General features: G+C 39.3%; 1 protein-coding gene across 1 annotated transcript in view; it reads left to right on the top strand.

Annotated features, from left to right (window-relative positions):
* Positions 1 to 19,889, top strand: part of ST8SIA6 (ST8 alpha-N-acetyl-neuraminide alpha-2,8-sialyltransferase 6) — a 114,089-nt gene that overhangs the window by 35,381 nt on the left and 58,819 nt on the right. Inside the window, exon 3 of the mRNA XM_043967826.1 lies at positions 7,437 to 7,529. Coding sequence (XP_043823761.1) covers positions 7,437 to 7,529 — 93 coding nt within the window. The remainder of the gene's footprint in view (positions 1 to 7,436; positions 7,530 to 19,889) is intronic.

Here is a 19,889-nt window from a genome sequence, read left to right as displayed (position 1 = left end):
AGATTTCCCTCACCCCCTTCCCCACTCCCCTTCCCCCAAAATAAAAATTAACAGTGATGGTTTCTGGTTTGATTAAAGGGTTTATAACTCATCAAAGTTTGGTGGGGAAAGTACTTTGTATACATTAAAAAAATGTATGCAAATATGGGTTACTATGTGAACTTCATTGTTTGCCTTCAGTCTTACGGTTTCTTAAAAAAAACAACCTCATTATGGAGCTGGTGCACATTCTCAAAGGGTAAATTTCTAACATTTATTAAAGTTTTGAAAACTGACCACTTGAAAGAAAGAGGGAATTTTCCATTAATCCTTCATTCATTTGGTTTTTTTTCTTTTTTTCTTTTTTTTTTTTGACAGGGCAACAAGGGTTAAGTGACTTGCCCAGGGTCACACAGCTAGTGAGTGTCAAGTGTCTGAGGCCGGATTTGAACTCAGGTCCTCCTGAATCCAGGGATGGTGCTTTATCCACTTTGACACCTAGCTGCCCCAATCCTTCATTAATTAAAAAAAAAAAAATCTTCCCTTAGAATCTCAGAACTATTGGCCTTGGAATCAGGAGACCCAGATATTGTGGGAGGAATTCCGACCTGATTCGAGAGGGCTAACTCACCCAAAGAATTGGAGGCTCACAGCATATATTGTAAAATAGATTTATTAGGAGAGAGGAATACAGGCTGGGAGGCAGAGTTAAGATGGAGACTGCCTCCCTAAGTGAGAAAAAAGTTGATTTTAAATACATTTACAGACAAAAAAGCTACATGCTGAGTAAGGGGATTGCAACACTACTGGAGAAGGGCTGCCTGGAGATTGGGTAATGGCTGTCGGTACATCCTGCTGACAAAGGTGTACATAGTATGGAACTTGCAGATTGTCTTTGTTCCTTGCAGACCTTGATATGCTTATCGGTGTTTACACCATATACACTGTCTCTTAGTGTTCCAGGGTCTACCACATTCTGGAAGTGGGAGACAGATCTGTTTTTCACTTCTGGATTCTGTGGTTTTAATGTTTAAAATGTCAGGATTCCATAGGGGTTAGGGTCCCTCGACCCACTACAACAGACTTGAATCCCAGTTCTACCACTTAACAATCTGTGTGTTCTTGGGTAGATGATTCTCTGAGCCCCAATTTCCTTATCTGAAAAAAATGAGCGGCTTGATCTAGATCATCTTCCAGATCTAAATATATGACTTTGAAATCATTATTGTCCAGTTTCCTCCAGGTATTCAGGAGTCTGGGGGCAGGCAGGTAGCACAGTGGTTAGAGTGCCAGGCCTGGCATCAGGACAACTCATCTTCCTGAGTTCAAATCTGGTCTCAGATATGGACTAGCTGTGTGAGCCTGATCAAATCAGTTTCCTCATCTGTAAAATGAGCTGGAGAAGGAAATAGCAAACCACTCTAGTATCTACCAAGAAAACCCAGAGTCAGACATGACTGAAGTGACTCAACAACATTCAGTAACAGATATGACTTGTCATGAGTACACATTTAAGAGAATCTCCTCAATACTTCCCCTGGCTGAACAGAAACAGACAAAGGGAAAGGAGCCTGAAGGATCTTGCCAGTTATAGCAGTTGTGGCTTGCTGCATCAGAAAGACATTTCCATTCTTGCTTCTGCTTGGTTTTTCACCCTGGGTTTGCCCAGTGGTGGGACTAGTTCCTCATTGCTCTGCCTTCCCATAAATAAGCCCCTTAATTATATCCCTGTAGGCCTGAAAGCCAGGTGAACGTCCTTGCTTTCCTTGATGTTGCTAACACATTTACTTAACAAATGCCATAAATAAGGAGATTAAAGTAGATTAAAGTATTGTATGACCTGCAAGTGAATAGCAGGCATAATCTATCTCCAGATGTTTGCATATTCACTTAGCCTGAAGCCCTGTTTCCAGCAGGGTATAGTGAAAATGATTGGGTTTGAGGGCTAGTTCTTCAGCCTACTAGCAGGGTGAGCCCACAGTTCCTCACCTATAAAATGGGAATAAAACAATTGCATTACCTCCCTTGGGTTTTGTTTTTTATTTTGCAAGGATCAATCATACTTCTTCACCATATTTTGTTTCATTGGTTTTCATGGCCAAAGGCAGGTGACCATCTTACCTGTGATGCCACTGTGTATGTAGGCTTGTCCTCAGAAAACAGACGTAACCTTTTGATGATGAGACCATGATCTAAAACCTTTCCAAAATGGTGGGGTTGCCTCCAAACCACAGTGATGCATCAAATAGAACTTTGAATGGAAATAAATCACCTTCCAGTGTTCTGTGGATTTAATGGATTTAAATGGTTTGTTTTGATTTTTAAAAATTATTATTACATCTTCACATAGTTTAAAATTAGGTAATGCTGTAGTCATATCAAGGAAGATGGCCAAAGGGATCTGTTGGAGTAAGGGGAGAGGGACCGGAGAAGGAACTTAGGACAAGGAAAGAGGGCATTCAAAAGGAATAGGAATTGGGCATACAACTAAAAAAACCTAGAAAATGAACAACTTAAAAATACTCAACTAAACACCAAATTGGAAATCTTGAAAATCAAAGGAAAGATTAATAAAATTGAAACTAAGAAAACCATTGAATTAATAAATAAAACTAGAAGCTGGTTTTATGGAAAAAAAACAATAAAATAGACAAACCATTGGTTAATTTGATCAAAAAAAGAAAAGAAAACCAAATTACTAGCATCAAAAATGAAAGGGGGGCAGCTAGGTGGTGCAGCGGATAGAGTACCGGCCTGGGAGTCAGGAAGATTTGAGTTCAAATCTGGCCTCAGACACTTGACACTTACTAGCTATGTGGCCCTGGGCAAGTCACTTGACCCTTATTGCCCCGCCCCCCAAAATAAATAAAATAAAAAATGAAAGGGGTGAAATCACTACCAATGAAGAGGAAATTAAGACAATTATTATGAACTATTTTGCCCAATTATGTATCAATAAATTTGCCAATCTAAATGAAATGGATGAATATCTACAAAAATATAAATTGCCCAGACTAGCAGAAGAAGAAATAACCCGGTTTAAAAAAAGAAATTTAAATAACCCAGTTTTAGAAAAAGAAATTGACCAAGTCATCCCTGAACTTCCTAAGAAAAAATCTCCAGGACCAGATGGATTCACAAGTGAATTCTACCAAACATTTGAAGAACAATTTGTCCCAATGCTATATAAATTATTTGAAAAAATAAGTGAAGAAGAAGTCTTACCAAACTCCTTTTATGAGACAAATACAGTACAGATTCCCAAACCAGGAAAAGCTAAAACAAAGACAGAAAATTCTAGACCAATTTTTGCTAATGAATATCGATGCAGAATTTTAAAATAAAATACTAGCAAATAGATTACAGAAATGTATCACAAAGGTCATACACTATGACCAGGTGGAATGCAGGGCTGGTTCAGTATTAGGAAAACTATCAGCATAGTTGACCACATCAATAACAGAAGTAATAGAAATCATATTATCTGAATAGATGCAGAAAAGGCCTTTGACAAAATACAGCACCCATTTCTATTAAAAACACTAGAGAGTATAGGAATAAAAGGAGCTTACCTTAAAATGATAAGTACTATTTATATGAGACCATCAGCAATCATTATCTGTAATGGAGATAACCTAAAAGCCTTTTCAATACAATCAGGGGTGAAACAAGGATGACCATTATCACTTCTATTATTGAATATTGTATTAGAAATGTTAGCTATAGCAATAATAAGAAAAGAAAAAGAAATTAAAGGAATTAGAATAGGTATTAAGGAAACAAAACTATCACTTTTTGCAGATGATACGATGTGATATTTAGAAAATCCTAGAGAATCAACTAAAAAGCTACTTGAAATTATGAACAACTTTAGCAGAGTTGCAGGATACAAAATAAATCCACAAATGGAATAGGAAGTAAAGGAGATTTCCCTTCCTACTGCTCTTCATTACTACCACAACTTACAGGTCTGGGTGAGTGAGCCCCTGCCACTGCTAAGTTTTAGTAGTTTGGGGAGTACTCCTACCTTTTCCCCATGGACCTTGGATCTGAGAGGAGGGAAGAACTTGAAGAGTGAGATGTAGGTGGAAGAAACACTTCCTGTAGCAGCCAGTGAAAGTCCTTCTTTCCCTTTTATAGGACTTTGGTTAGACAGGTTTCCATAAACTATTGCTAATTTCCCAGGTTACTATTCTCTGGCTTTAGAGCAGGGTTAGATGGTGCTGGGTACTGTCAGAGTCTGTATGGAACAGTTTCACAAACAATACCAAAAAAGAACTCTGTTTTATTGCTGATTGGTTATTAAAACATCAGGGTTTTGGTGCTATTTGAAATATGTATGTTAGAAAGATCAAAACTTTATGAAAGTAATTATAGGAGTGTGTGTGTGTGTGTGTGTGTGACACAGAGAGAGAGACAGAGACAGAGACAGATCAGTGAAGGGGACACATGGGGAAAGAGAAGAGAATAAAGATTTGGGGGTGGGGTGAGGTGGGATGAAGCCACAGCTTACAAATGCAGATCAGAAGGTTGATTCAGGAACACATATCACTTAGAAAATTCAGATGGAGGACTGACTTCCGACCTGATCATACTTTTATTGGTTTTTGTCATGGTTAACCTTGCAAATGGAGAAGGGTGACCTATTTCACTCTGTGGTTGGCCTCTCAAGAGGAATTAGGCAAAGTGTTGGCCTTGCAAGCAGAGCAGAATGCCCTATATTCCAGTGTCAAAGAAAAAATATTGCTACTATACTCAGTGTTTTAGGTACAACTCTGCCAGAAACAGTTTTGTTTAATTTAATTGTAATCTAAATCCTAGCATTTCTAGTTTAGGGGGAAATTATTCAAACTGGCATACTCATCTCATGTCCTTGGACATCTCTCTGGCATAAGACAATTTAAGGTAACATTTGAAGGAATCTTGAAAAAAGGATTATTATTATTATTTTGGTGAGGGGCAGGGAAGGTTAAGTGACTTGCCCAGGGTCACACAGCTAATAAGTGACAAGTGTCTGAGGCCAGATTTGAACTCAGGTTCTCCTGAATCCAGGACCGGTGCTTTATCCACTGTACCACCTAGCTGCCCCCCATAATTTGTTTGTTTTTTTAAAAATAAGTTTGGTATTAACACTGCAGAACAATAGTCAACCTTTAACTAAAACCACACAATTCCTTCCTTGACTCAGTCCCTCAGAAATTTAAAGGATTTCTCCCTTTTCATCACCATCATAGTCCTTCCTCAGTGGAGGGGGTCATTGTAGCCCATCACTTCAGGGGACAGGTACCTTTTTTTTCAGTATTAACAGTATTTTTTCCAGTTACATATAAAGATAATTTTATTTGTTTTTATAACAAGGCATTACTTTTAAAAAACAAAGAGATGTGTTTTCCTACCTTAGCCTTTATTCGTGACCTCTTCGACATTTCTCTAGAGTGAAAAGTACGGAAAGTGTTTTAAGGTGGAGAAAATATTATTTCTTAATTTTTTGGTTGAAAAATAAGACAGTCATAAATATGCTTCCACGCTGGTGTGGGATATGGAGTAGGCTCAAATTCCAAGACGTAGATGTGGCTGCTAATTTTTTTCCTGAATTGGACGATAAGCCAAAGATGGAGCTGTTCATGTATAGAAAGGGAGATACAAGACCTTTCTCTCTGGTCTCCAGAAAACAGAGAAAGAATGGGTTTGAGAGGATCTTAGAAGGCAATACGCAGTGTATTGTATTACTGGGAATTGTCATTCAGTTGTTTTCAGTTGTATCTGACTCTTCATGACCCCATTTGCAGTTTTCTTGGTAAAGCTACTTGAGTGGTTTGACATTTCTTTCTCTAGGTCATCTTACAAATGAGGAAACTGAGGCAGACAGGGTTAAGTGACTTGTCTAGGGTCACACAGCTATTTGAGACTGGATTTGAACTCAGAAAGATGAATGAGTCTTCTTGGCTCCAGACCCAAGACTCTAACCACTGTGCCAGCTAGCTGCTCGTTACTGGGAATCATGAAACATTAAATTATGAATCAGGGATAGAATATGGGCTCCCATCTCTATTTTAAAATATTTTTTTGTGTTGATATCATTGAAATCATTTTTGCATTATTTAAATAAAATGATAGGAATGAAGGTATTTGTTTATTTTGTGCAGAAGGGCAATACAATGTAAGAACAAAGGGTATTATTAGATTTCTTTCCATTATGATGTGCAAGGTATGTCATCCCTGTTGACTTAATTTCTTCCTTGATAAAACATAACATAACATTTCCTACTATTTACCTCCCAGGAAGAGTGTGTGTGTAAATGTGAGCTAAGATTAGCAACCACAGAATTAAGGAGGAGGAAGTGTCGCAAATAAGAAACAAACTCCATCAGATCATAACTAAACAATGGACAGCATTTATATACACTAAATATTAGAGAATACAGCATGATTGGCCTTACAGTCAGGGAGACCTGGATTTAAACCCTTTCTCTGACTCTGTGACCCTAGGCAGGTCTTAGGGCCCCAGATACTGTAAAGCTGCAGAACAGAAATCTGTCTTCATTGATAAAGGGAGTTTTCTCATTGAGAATTCCCAATGCCAATGAAATCATAGGGCTAGGTTGTTTGTTTTTTAAAGGCTTAGAAGACTCTTGGCCTCTTCAGCCTCACTTGCATAGGTATTCATAGCTTATAATCCATAGCACCATATTTCAAAGTAAAGAACAAAAATTCTTTAAGGAGGACTCATGGATTCTTCACCCATGCTGATAACAACCCTAATGAACCATTTTTATGAGTTGTTGTGGCTGGGGGAAAAAATCCATCAGCTAATGGTCAACCCTTTGGTGATGAAACCTATCATGTGCAACCCCCATTTCCCTTTCGATGATCCTTGGTGTTAACTCTTCAGAGGCATTAGAATTCATGCCTCAAAGATGTCCAAATCATAGGAAGCATTTGGTGGTTTAAAAAAGGGGGAAGTTTGGGATAATTAAAAGCACTATACAATTTCCCAAAGGCAATCTGGTTTAGTTCCTCCTCCTGTTTTCTTCTGGGCCCATCTCATTGTCCATTTACAAAGGAACAGTATAATATATAATGTGTTAAATTACTTTTTTAAAACTCGCTAATAAAAATATTTGCTACTTATCAAAATATGTAAATATATTTTAGGAAATCCAATATTTCAAAGTCTCTCTTTTATAAATTGCTTTTCTAATTTACATGTCTGTATAATTTAGTTTGTAATGTGAACTGAATTTATCTGGAATTCAGACTGCCACAGGTGGCTGTATCATTATCCTTTTTCTAAAGGAGAACCTAATCATGGAAGTGAAAAACAAGGCTTCAATTGGTCATGCTTTCAACAATTAAATCCTATTTCATTAACAAAGAATGTAAGAGAAAGCTTTCTAATGTCTAATTCTGTTGTTTTCTGCCCCTTTTCCTTCCCACTTATTTCTTTTATGAAACAGCACAAATCTGGGCATAAAAAAGCCACTCCACTTGCCACCAGAATGCAAAACCCTACAAGACACACTTCGATCTTCATTTACAAAAAAGAAAAGGTAAGCTTCCTTTTTCCGTTTTTATTATGACATATTAAGGTGTATCTAGGCATATAATGTGCAAATAAGTACAAGCGTGAGTGTGTAGCTATAGAGTCTGTCACACATCCATATAAAAGAGGCTGTATTGTTCATACATGGGTCGAACTCCAAACCCTCCCTTGGGTTGTATGCACAGTAGCAGTGTTACTGGATCAAAGCTATGTACAACTTAGGGATATTCTGTATAATGCCAAACTTTTCTCTGATAGTCACAATTCCACCAACAATGAATGTGTGTACCTTTAAATGTAAATAATTTATTTCTTTAGCTTTAAAGTTATCTGATTTAGAATTTTACCAGGAATCCACATCAGAATCACTGGCCTTTCAAAATCCTTGTTAAAACATTTCCCTGGAACATGAGAATGTAGCTACTTGGCATTGTGGCCGGGGGGGCCTAGACTTGGAGGGAGGAAAGAGATTTCTTCTCCTGAATCAGATGCTCCTTAGCCCTGGGACACTGGGCAAGGCGACATGACCTCTCTAACCTTAGTTTCCTCCTCTACAAAATGGGGATAATAGCACTTGTCTCACAGGGTTAAGAGCACCTAGGAGGCCCGTAGTGCATAGAGTGCCAGGCTTAGAGTCAGGTAGACTCATCTTCCTGAGCTCAAATCTGGCCTCAGATACTTACTAGCTGTGTGACCCCGGGAAAGTCACTTTACCCTGTTTGCTTCAGTTTCTTCATCTGTAAAATGAGCTGGAGAAGGAAAAGGCGAACCACTCCAGTGTCTTTGCCAAGCAAACCCCACATGCGGCCATGAAGTGTTGGACATAACTGAAATGACAACATAGGGTTGACCCTATTAGCAAATAAGATTGTACCTATATAAAAATATGTGTCTGTATGTATCTACATATACGTGCATGTGTTATGTAATGTATATGGTATGGACATGGATAGAAATATTAGTGCTTATTGTCATCATTCCCCACTCCCACTCACATTGCCATTATATCACATCCCCAAGATGACCTGTGTCCCCAGGAGCAGAACAGTTAGTTTTTGTACAGATCAAATGGCTTTGAGTCAGACCTGAACATGTGAGGGGGAAAAACTAATACCAGAAAAAATATTAAAGGCAAGAATTTTACAAACTTTAAAAATTACCATCTTGAACAAAAATGCTCAACCACAATGAGATGAAGAGAGTGTCTGTGCAGTCTCTCATGTTCTCTCTTCGATTTCCCTCACTGTGTTTTTTTCCTATTGTGATATGTTTGATGAGAAAAGCTTTCTCCCACTATTCTTTGGGGGGATCCCTTTCCATTACAGTCCTGATTTTCAACTAGCTTGTATAATTAGCCTTTGCCGGTCGTCTGCTTAGCAAAGGTCTATGAGGAGCTTGCGTGAATGGCTGATTGCTATGAAAGTGTTATTTGGCACACAAGAGACTAATTTTTCAGTTTCATTTTCTGTTGTCAGAAATTATGCATGCTGTGACCAAGGCTACCAAGAGATTGTGGAGCCCAGCTGCACAAGCCCTTCCTTATTTACTGCTAAGGAATAATTTTATTTTCTTAAAAATAATAATTTTTCTATTTTTGTCATGCTCTTTTAAAGTTTCAACATTTTTCTCTTTCTTACATCAACATGTCCCTTTCGATGAGATAATATGATTTTTTCTATATTTATCAAAACTAAAACCATTTTCTTTGTCCCCAAAAAGTTATAATGATAAGCTTGAGCACTAGAAATATGTACAGTGGGTCTAGTGGGGTTCTTTTTTTCTTTAGTAGTCTTTCACAAGGAAAACTGAAGTGAAAACAGTTGGCAATAAGGGGGAGAAGTTGGAGAAAAGGAATTACCATTCGTAGGATCATCAGTTGAGACCTGGAAGGACCTCCAATTCCACCTTAAATACTTCCCACTTTTTTATAGATGTAGAGTAGCTGTGGATGGGGCCATGTAATAGAAGATTCAGATGGACCACATGTAGTGTGACTAGATACCCTGGGCTCTGACCCATCCTGGCTCCAAGGGAAAGTGTAATTTCTAGCAGGTGCCATGCCAAGTCCACCAGCAGCTCACTGAGCTTAGTGCAAGCAGGACCCCAGACCAGTGAAATTGGGTAAGTCTCCTACAGAGGGCTCTGAATAAAAGACACTTGCCCTGATTGCCCTCAAAGGGAGGGTAATGCTTACCCTGCTTTTGCTAGCTCAGCTCCTTCTCACCCAACTCTGTTTACACAAAAGACCATTGCTAATAGTTAGTAAACTTCATCAAAGCAAGCAGGACACAGAAATCAGGGAAGTTAGAAGATTAGAGCAGACCAAAGGATACCCAGGAATAGATGAGCTTTTCTTCTGGGTGCATGATAAGGTCTCACCTGAGACAAGGAGGGTGGCATGATCTCACTGAGGGGAATTCATCTCTAGGGTTGCAGGCACTGAGAATCAAAGGACATGGTAGGGACCAGCTTTCCCACTATGAGGTCTGTGCTTCAAGAGAGATCTTTTGTCCACTATTCAAAAGGCTCCGCTTGCCTTTCTCAACAGCGTCTCTCAAACTACTCCTCCAAAGTGTGTCTCTTACTGTATAGTCCCCCAGTTCAGGGCCAGCTTTCAACCAACCAGGATCCTGTCTTCCTCCACATATTCAATGTGCAGCATCACATGCAGGGTTATCCCCTAGTAAAATCTTCCCAGGGTTAGCTGGAAGTGAGATTACACTGATGAAAAACTGAGGACCAGGGAAGTCAAGTGATTTGCCCAGAGTCATGAAGGAAGTCAGCATCAGAACCTAGGTCCTCTGATTTTAAATCCCGTATTATTATTTTGTTGTTGTTGTTTAGTCATGCCCAGTGCTTCTTGACTCCATTTGGGGTTTTCTTGGCAAAGGTACCGGAGTGGTCAGCCATTTCCTTCTCCAGTCCATTTGACAGATGAGGAACCTGAGCGCTTAAATGACTTGGCCAGGCCAGATTTAAACTCAGGAAGAGGAGTTTTCATAGCTCCATGCCCGGCACTCTATCTGCTGTGCCGCCTAGCCTCCCCCCAAACCAATAATCTCTGTCCTCTCTTTGGGTAGGGTTCCCCAGGTACTGAAGGCACCTTTTAACCTACCTCTGAAATCCAGAGTGATGGTGGTGGCCACCACTGAACACTCAAGCATCTTGTTTCATTCAGTGGAGTTCTATTACTAGCACTGGCAAACAAGGGTTCCAATCCTGGTTCCATGACTTATTAGCTGTGTGATCACTGGCAGCTAGCATAGCTTCTATGAGCCTCAGTTTCTTCATCTGTAAAAATGAGGTAAATAATATTTTCTATTACTTAACTCATAAGATTTCTGTAAGGAAAGTGCTTCGTAAACCTCATTATTATAAACTTTATAAACCTATTAGGATTGTTCTACTATTAACTTTTCCCATCCTCTTCCTAGATTTCTGTAGTATTCTCAGTATTTTTCCTACCTCACCCCCTCACCCCTCATATTGTTCTTGGACAGGTAGTGGTGCACCGGATAGACTTCCAGGCCTTGAGTTAAAATCCAGCCTCAGACACTTACATATCTTGTTTGCCTCAGTTTCCTCATCAATAAAATGAACTGGAGAAGGAAATGGCAAACCATCCAGTATCTGCCAAGAAAACCCCAAATGTGGTCATGAAGAGTTGGACGTGGCTGAAAAACGACTAAACAGCAGTGTTATTCTGTATCTCGAGCCAACCCTTTCTACTAATTAAATGAAGTTTAATATCAAGTCATTTTCTGTTATTATTATCCTTTTCCAACTGTCAAAGATGTAAGTCTTTTATTTCTTCTTTTAAAGTTACCCTGGGTACTTAAGCTGTCCACCTTGACTCTCATTGTTCCAGACAAATGAATTAACTTCCCTCAAGGCAGATGGTACAGAAGGGCTGACCCTCTCCTGATAAGTTATTTTTCTTCCACTTGGCAGCTTTTCTCTCATCTCTCTCTCTCTTTTTCCACCTTGGCCTATTGTCTCTTTTCTCTTTTTCAATTTACACAACAGAACTAGGGTCTCAGGAAGATGCACTTTTTGCATCTCCCTCACTCCCACCGTTTGCATGTATAATTAGATTGACCCTCTTGGCCACGCCAGTGACTGAAGCTCTTTTGGGTGCCCCTCATTGCTATGGTAACCTATCATGGTGGCAAAGAAGAAGCACAACAACCTCTCCAGTCACAGCATCTCTATGACATAGCAGTAAAGCTCTGAAGATTGGCAACCGCATCCCCGTACCTCTAAAAACCAAGTGCTTTGATTTGCTCTCTAATTCAATCCAATCTGGTCCAATTCAGCAAGCATTGATCACGCAGCTATCATGTAAATGGCTACTTTAAGTCTTCAGATGTAGTTGGGAGAAGGCATGGCAGTTCATTTTTCCCATCTGTGGTCACTATTTCATGGAAGTACACGGATGTATGGGATGAGATGTGGACCTCTAGCTAGCTCAGGATATATATCTCCGGCAAATATGTGCCAATTTTGTGGCACCCTTTTTGGTCAGCTGTTCTGTTGAGTATAGTTGAAAAGGATCAAAACATCAAATCTTCCCTGTCATTTCCTAGCAGGTGTCTGTCCATATGGTTACCTTCCATCTATTTTGCATGTGTCCTATATGCTCCTGTTTCTGTATATAGGATCATAGATACAGAGCTGGAACAAAACAAATCTCAGGAATCAGTCTAACCGCTTCATTTTATAAGTGAGGAAGCTAACGTATGGGAATGTGAAGTGACTTGTTCAAGGTCACACAGGGTATTAAATATCCGAGATGAAATTTGAACCTAGGTCTTTTTACTCCACAGTCACAAGTTTTTCTGTTGGACCATTCTCTCTCATTACAGGCAGGAACTGTGTTTTTTCCCTTTTCATATCTCCAGTGCCTAGCACAGTGCCTGGCACACAGATTGATATGTTCTTAATGATGGCATCTAGAAAGATTCTGGCTATTCTCATTAGTGATGTTCAGTATTATCTCCCACCTTGTGAAATTCTTCTCTTCCTTCAAGGCCCAGCTCAGGTGTCACTTCCTCCATGAAGCCTTCCCTGATCCCTCCCATTGAAAATTATCCCACTCTCCTCAAATTCCCCTGGAATGTTTTGAATAGATCTCTCCTTTGGCCTTATCACTTTCTGCCTGTGTGTCATGCTTGTTTGCACACATTTCATATCACCCCATTAGGTTGTGAATTTAGGGATTAGATCATGCTTCATCTTTTTATTCCCCATGATTAGCACACTGCCATGCACCCATTGGGTCCTTAATAAAGGTCCGTTGAATTCAATTGAATTGCATTGAAAAAGAAGAATCGTGCCCACTTGACGACAGTGTAGACCAAAGACTGGCCTTTAAGTGTTCTTCACAATTTATCAGAGCCCAGAATAATGCAGCATAGCCTGAAATGCTGTTTGAAAAGAGGAGGCATAAATTGTAGTGGCTCAAACTTCCCCCCGCAAAAAAGGGAGCTAGAAAGCTTGTATATCACTTGACAGCCTGCAGACAAAGCAAGAATTCCTCAATTTTCATTGTCAACAAGGAAGACTTTTGATCCTGTGTAGAATTTCTCTGGCACACAGTAATATATAGCTTTGTTTTGCCTCCCTTGTGTACCTCTGTGGTACCCTAATGGCCTCTCAGTGTGGCACGTGTGCCTTTTTTCCTTTCATCTCCTCTTCAGTAAGAGCTGCTGCCTGCCCTGTGGGGCCAGCTTTTCAGAGTGAAGTATTTCTCAGTGAAACAGAATGCTACCATGTCCTAGCACCAGTTTCAAGATGTCTCGTGGCATCCTCAGCATGATTTCATTTGACAAATTCCCACAATTTGTTTCTTTATGCAGTTCTCCTTTCCAATGGTAATGTTGAATAAATAAGTCAGAAGATTGAAGTTAACAACTTAACACTATTTGTGGCCACTGTAGAATACTCTGAAGACCACGGTCAGCTTCTCCAGGCAGCCTGACCAGCTCAATTTCTGCTCTGAAAACCTCAGGATGGATTGGAGAAGCTGATGGAGAAATCATGATGCAAATCCTTGAAATCATTTCTTTATTTAATATCAAACAAAAGTAACACAAACTCTGCTGAGCAGTGATTTAACCATCTTGATTCTGGCTGAGTCAAGAACACAGCCTATTTCTGCACGAGAAGAAACTGCAACCAGCGTGAGTCCCACCCTTCGTTTGACAGATCCGAGAACTGAGGTTCTGTTTGGTGGATTGTATAAATAAGTACATTCTCCTGGCCTTCCCTAGGCCTAGAGCTCCTGTTACCTCGGCAGTCATAGTGGATATGATGAAGAAACACGATGTCTTCATCAGTGACTGGAGCTTTTCTGTGGCTCCCAAAACATGAGGGCTCACGGCTGCCTTCCTTTTAAAAATTTAAATCTTAGGGAAAAATGAAGGACTTGCTAGGTCTGCTCTCCACAGAAGAAGATATGAGCTACAGTCTGGAAACTTCCCCATGTGTGGTAAAGGCACAGTCAATTCTTACAGGACTTTGGCTTTTTAGTAACTGTATCATCTAAGGAAACTTCCAATTCCTGCTGGAATGAATGAATGAATGAAAAAAAACCTTTTATTAAACCTCTATGGCATTTAAAGCCTTTCATAATCTCACCCCCTCCTGCCTTTCCAGTCTTCTTATACCTTATTCTTCAGCTTGTCTTCTTTGATCCAGTCACCCTGGCCTCCTGACTGGTCCAGTCCTGGGTTCTGGGCATTCTCTCTGGCTCTCCTCCATGTCTGCAGAGCTTCCCTCCTCTGTTCGGACTCTGGACCTCCCCAGCTTCCTTCAGACCCCAGCTAAAACCCCACCTTCTGCAGGAAGCCTTCCTCAATTCTCATTAATTCTGATGCTTCCATTCTGTATGTTGTTTCCTATTTATCCTGCATAGAGCTTGCCTTGCATATATTTGTCTGCATTGTTGTCTCCCCCATTAGATTGTAAGGCCCTGAGGGCAGGGACTATCTTTTGCCTCTTTTTGTATCCCCAGTGCTTCGCACAGTGCTTGGCACGTAGCTGGGGCTTCATAAATGTCTACTTAATGACTGACCAGTAGTCCAGGCATTTGGGTTAGGTGCTGGAGAATGAAATAGAGAAATGAGACAGTTTCTGTCTTCAAGAGCTCAACATTCCAATAGGAGTAGAAAACACATATGAGGGAATGGTGGCCGAGGAGGAAGGTTTTGGCCTCAGGAGTCTCTGGGATGGTGAGTGGAGCCTTACAGCAGTTGTTATACACTTTTAGGAACCGTGGAAGGCCACTTTTTTTTTTTTTTTTGCAGGGCAGTGAAGGTTAAGTGACTTGCCCAGGGTCACACAGCTACTAAGTGTCAAGTGTCTGAGGCCAGATTTGAATTCAGGTCCTCCTGAATCCAGGGCCGGTGCTTTTACCCACTACACCACCTAGTGGCCCCTTTTCTATCTCAGTTTCCTCATCTTTAAAATGAGGATAATAGCAATGCCTACCTCCCAAAATTATTGTAAAGGTGAAATGAGATAATATTTGTAAAGTGCTTTGTAAACCTTAAAGCAACAGAGAAATGCTAGCTATTCTTTTGATATGATTACTATTCCCCAAACAAGAGTAGGAAAACAGAAGGAGTTGAGGATGGATAAAGGGAAAGAGAGGGGCAGTGCAGGTGGCAAAATGTCTGGTGGAATGGCCTACGAAGCATAGCCTGGGCATATTTTCAGTTCCTTACCTTTTGGATAATAGGGCATATCCACCCAGGGCAGATGGCAGCATTTCAGGGATGAGGGCTAGAGCTCTTCTGTTCATCCTAGCTGAAGTGTTACAGACTAAAAGGGAACATCACTTAAACAGAACTGTCTGCTAGTAGAAACCGAATTTAGTGTTAGCCAATCGTCATTTTCTGTAGTTACAGTGTTCAATCTTAAGGCTTCTTGACGTTAGAATACTTACTCTGGTATCTTCCTGTCACGTCATTCATTATTGGTGGTTATTCTTTAACAGATGAAAACTCTAAGTGAAGGAAAAACATGATTGGTAAAATAGGAATCTACTCTGAGGGGTCCATGAGCTCTCTGGTGTGGACTGTGCCTCCACTGGACATTCCTCCTCTTGTGGGCTTCTCATCCATGCCCTTCTGTGTCTCCCCCATAGAAGAGCCTCCCTCCCAATGTAGAAACCTTCCTTGGGTACTTTTACTGTCTCAAGGGCATCAGTGCAGCACAAAGGCTGTCTAGCTTTCATTTTAAAATAGTTGTATCTTTAATCAGAACTTAACAAACCCCAAATAAAATTAGCTTTTCCAGATGATGACAAACAACAACAGCAACAAAAAGACTGTCCATAGAATCATGGTTCTCTACTATACCCAACTTATTTTTCCTTTTACTACATATATAATAAATTTAACACGTAACTTACTTTTAAAATAATTATTGTTGTTCAGTTGTTTTTCAGTCGTGTCTGACTCTTCTTGAACCCATTTGCCGTTTCCTTGGCAAAGATACTGGAGTAATTTGCCATTTCTTTCTCCAGCTCATTTATACAGATGAGGAAACTGAGACAAACAGAGTTAAGTGATTTGCTCAAGGTCACATAGCTAGTAAGATTTAAATTCAGGAAGAGGCCTGGCACTCTAACCACTGTACCACCCAGCTGCCCTTTTTATAATTATGTTTTATTTTAATATTCTTTAAAAAAATTTTTTGAGTTCCAAATTTTCTCCCTCCTTCCAGCCCCTCCCTGATCCATTGAGAAGGAAAAGCAATATGATATCAAATGTATACGACTCGTAACTTTGAAAGTTGTCTTGCTTATCTGTATTTCCTTCTAGCCCTCCCTCTCTTCTGTGCTTTTTTTTTTTTTTTTTGGTGGGGCATTGGGGGTTAAGTGACTTGCCCAGGGTCACACAGCTAGTAAGTGTCAAGTGTCTGAGGTCGGATTTGAACTCAGGTCCTCCTGAATCCACTGCACCACCTAGCTGCCCCCCTTCTGTGCTTTTAAAAATGCTTTCCTGACCCTCTTTTCTTTCTTTTATTTTTCTTTCAATACTGCTATTGCTAGAAGTTTCACACATTAAGCAGCTTTTGATCACTGAAAGTTCTAGGCAGTTTTCCAAATTGGATCCAGCTTTATCTCTTTCTTCTAGTCAACTTTCAAACCAACCCACTGTCACTCTTTAGTGTCTGTCCAAGGTCTATGTCTTTATCGTGACAGTCTTTCTATACGTAGATCATTTCTCTCTGTCTCTGTCTCTGTCTCTGTCTGTCTCTCTCTGTTTCTCTCTCTCTATATATATGTGTGTGTGTGTGTGCAAGTTCATAGACAGGTAAAATAGAGATAGATGATGGATGATAAAGATAGAGAAATAGAGATAAATTCAATAGGGTGTTTGGTGCTATATTTGCAAGTTATAGTCTGAATATCAGTATCTTTCATTCACTTTCTTCTTGCAGTATGGATGGTTAAATTGATCCCTTTTGAATTATGGATTTTACTGAAGGGATTTTTAAATATTCTAAGACTTCATGTAATTAGTTCTATGTCATTTAATAATATATAGAATATTTGAAAAACTTTGCCATCAACAGGAAATACCTCCTATGAAGGAAATTCTCCATGAGCCTGGCAGACATCTTGGGTAAAAATACATTTCACTCTTTTATACATCGCTTAATTATAAAATATTTTTAGATCATTGAACAAAATTAGGTCCAAAGTTGTATGTCACAGAATCTATTTTAGATTATTGAACAAAATCAGGTCCAAAGTTGTATGTAACAGAATCTTACATTAGTCTGGCATAAATGTGAATATGCCATGCTTCAGGAGGGCTTTTAAAAGAGCATTTTATTCTCTGGAGCCTTTTAAAAAAATAATCAGAAAACAATAGCTATAACAAAATTTTATGTCATCCATAACTCTCAGTCAGTTGTGTGATCTCTATAAAAAGTCATTTATAAAAGCCTACTTGTTCCCTTCACATATGTTCACAGAGATATTCTCAATATAGTCCATTCCCATAAAGATTTTATAAAGATGAGAAAACAACTTTATGACTCATTAATTGCTAATGTCTACAGTTTCCTTCTTTCATTTTGGTAAAAAGGATATTCTCTTTGAATTATTTTGATAATTGATTCCTGAATGCCAGTGGCCAAGATTGTAGTGTCTGCTTCATCAGTTTCTTCTGTGTGAATTAGGTCAGGTGCTCTTACCAAATTCATCTTCTTAAGGACTAACTTCATTTCCACAGCACTGAAGTGAGAGTTCAAATGTGACATTTCCACTATCATTGTCAATGAGAATGTCAGTCTAGAAACTCCAGCAGATCTGTTCTATTTTATGTCTGTTTGTTGTCGTTTTCTTTCAATTTGACCTATATCTGTTGCCTTATAAATTTGTGGAGGTTAATAATGATGAAAGCAAGAGGATCCCACAAATTAATAAGGGCCTGTCAAATCAAGGGAATGGAGCCAAATCATACGTGATATAATTTTGGACTCATGCCCTCATAGAGTTTTTTTTAATACAAAAACCAAATTCATTTTCTTTGTATACCATAGTTCCTTTTCTGTCACCTGACACTGAATTCTTGCACTTTAAACCCCAATCCTTTCCTCTTCCAGGTCCTTCTGAATTTCTGGTTTTGTTTCTGCTTCTTTCTCTAACACCCCTTCATGAGTCTGGCTCTTTCCGGACTATTGACCTATCTACATGGTTTCTCTTCTTGTTATTTTGCACTTATTTTTATCCTCCATCTGCTTTGAAACTCCCCAGCTGCCTTTCAACCTCTATTCCCCAAGCCTAGAGGGCCAGAAGCTATTTAGTCAATATCACATACCTGCTCAGATATGGTTCCTGCCAGATCAGCTGGTACAGTGAATAGAGTGCCGGCCCTGGAGTCAGGAAGACCTAAGTTCAGGTACTGAATATGACCTCAGCCATACTACCTGTGTGACCTTGGGCAAGTCACTTAACCTTGTTTGCTTCAGTTTCCTCATCTGTAGGAAAAAATGAGCTAAAGAAGGCAGTAGCAAACCACTCAAGTATCTTTGCCAAGAAAACCCCAAATGGGTTCACAAAGAGTCAGACATGGCTGAAAGAAAAAAATACAAGATCCAAATCCTGACCAGAGCCTGCTCTTTCTGGGCCAGGACATGCACATAGTCTTGGGATGATTTTTGACATAGCTGAATGTCATACGAAGTTCTCTGCAGGTTCATTTTCTCCACATGAGCTTATAAGACGGCCCTGTTTATGGTCTTCCATATTTGCCTTTGCATCCATGTCTCTAAACAAGTCAAGGTTGGAGCTATGAGAATTAGACCCAGTGCTGTCTTTAGTTTTTATCCCTTTAGCTTTACAAATTAATATCTACTTTGACCTCTTCCGCTAACTAGTCAGTGCCCTGATTGTATACAGAGAGCTCATTAAAAATGATGATCACATTTATAATTACTCATTTCCTTTCTGTTATGTCATAGTCGATTACATTTTCTATGATATCATTTGGTGCCTGTGACATTCAGTACCTTCTGAGTGTCCTCTTGAAGAAATTATTCTTGATGTATTGAGTTTTCCGCTTTTGGCCTCCTTCATTTAATGCACCCAAACAATATTTTTGTAAAACATTTTTCCCCTCTTACTCTTTACAGAAATTTACAAATCATTTCCATTTCAGAAATAACTAAGATGAAAAACAATTTCACCCTTTTCTTTGTGTTAAGCTTAAACTCTACTGTGCCATCTTAACAAAGTTAGAGTTTATTTACTACTCATTTGCTATTCCCTTAGCTTTCATGAGAACATGATTCATAAGCCACAAATCTAATAAAAAAGACACAATTTTGAAGACATGAAACTTTTCCAAAGCCTCCTAGCCTTAAAACACAATCCACTTTTCCTATTTCTTTATACATTTTAATTAGGCTGTTTTAAAAAGTGTTTGCTGAGGCAGCAGAATATTGTACAACCATTCCCAAAAGAACAGCTGGATGATCAACAGTAGAAATTAATTAAGGAATCTTCATATTCCTTTTGGAGGAGCATGACATTATTGTCATACGTGGCTTTTATGTTCTCATTCCCATAGTTTTGATATTAAAAGCCTTTGAAATATTCAGGGTACATGACTTGAAATCAAAAGACCTTGATGTGAGGCCTAGCTCTGCTGTGTATAATGTCTACTTTGTGATGACTTCTCTAAGACTCAGGTGTTTCATCTGCTTAATGGAACGATAATACCTCCTCATAGGGCTGTTATGAGAAAAGCCTTTTAAAACATGCTACATGTGTGTGAATTAGTATTTCTGACAGCAGTAATTATTACGCCCATTAGGTGAGTCAAGAAGGAAGTTATCGGGGCAGCTA

The sequence above is a fragment of the Dromiciops gliroides genome, chromosome 5 (assembly GCF_019393635.1).
Source record: "Dromiciops gliroides isolate mDroGli1 chromosome 5, mDroGli1.pri, whole genome shotgun sequence".
In the NCBI taxonomy this organism is placed as follows: domain Eukaryota; kingdom Metazoa; phylum Chordata; class Mammalia; order Microbiotheria; family Microbiotheriidae; genus Dromiciops; species Dromiciops gliroides.
This window is presented reverse-complemented; position numbering and strand designations above follow the sequence as displayed.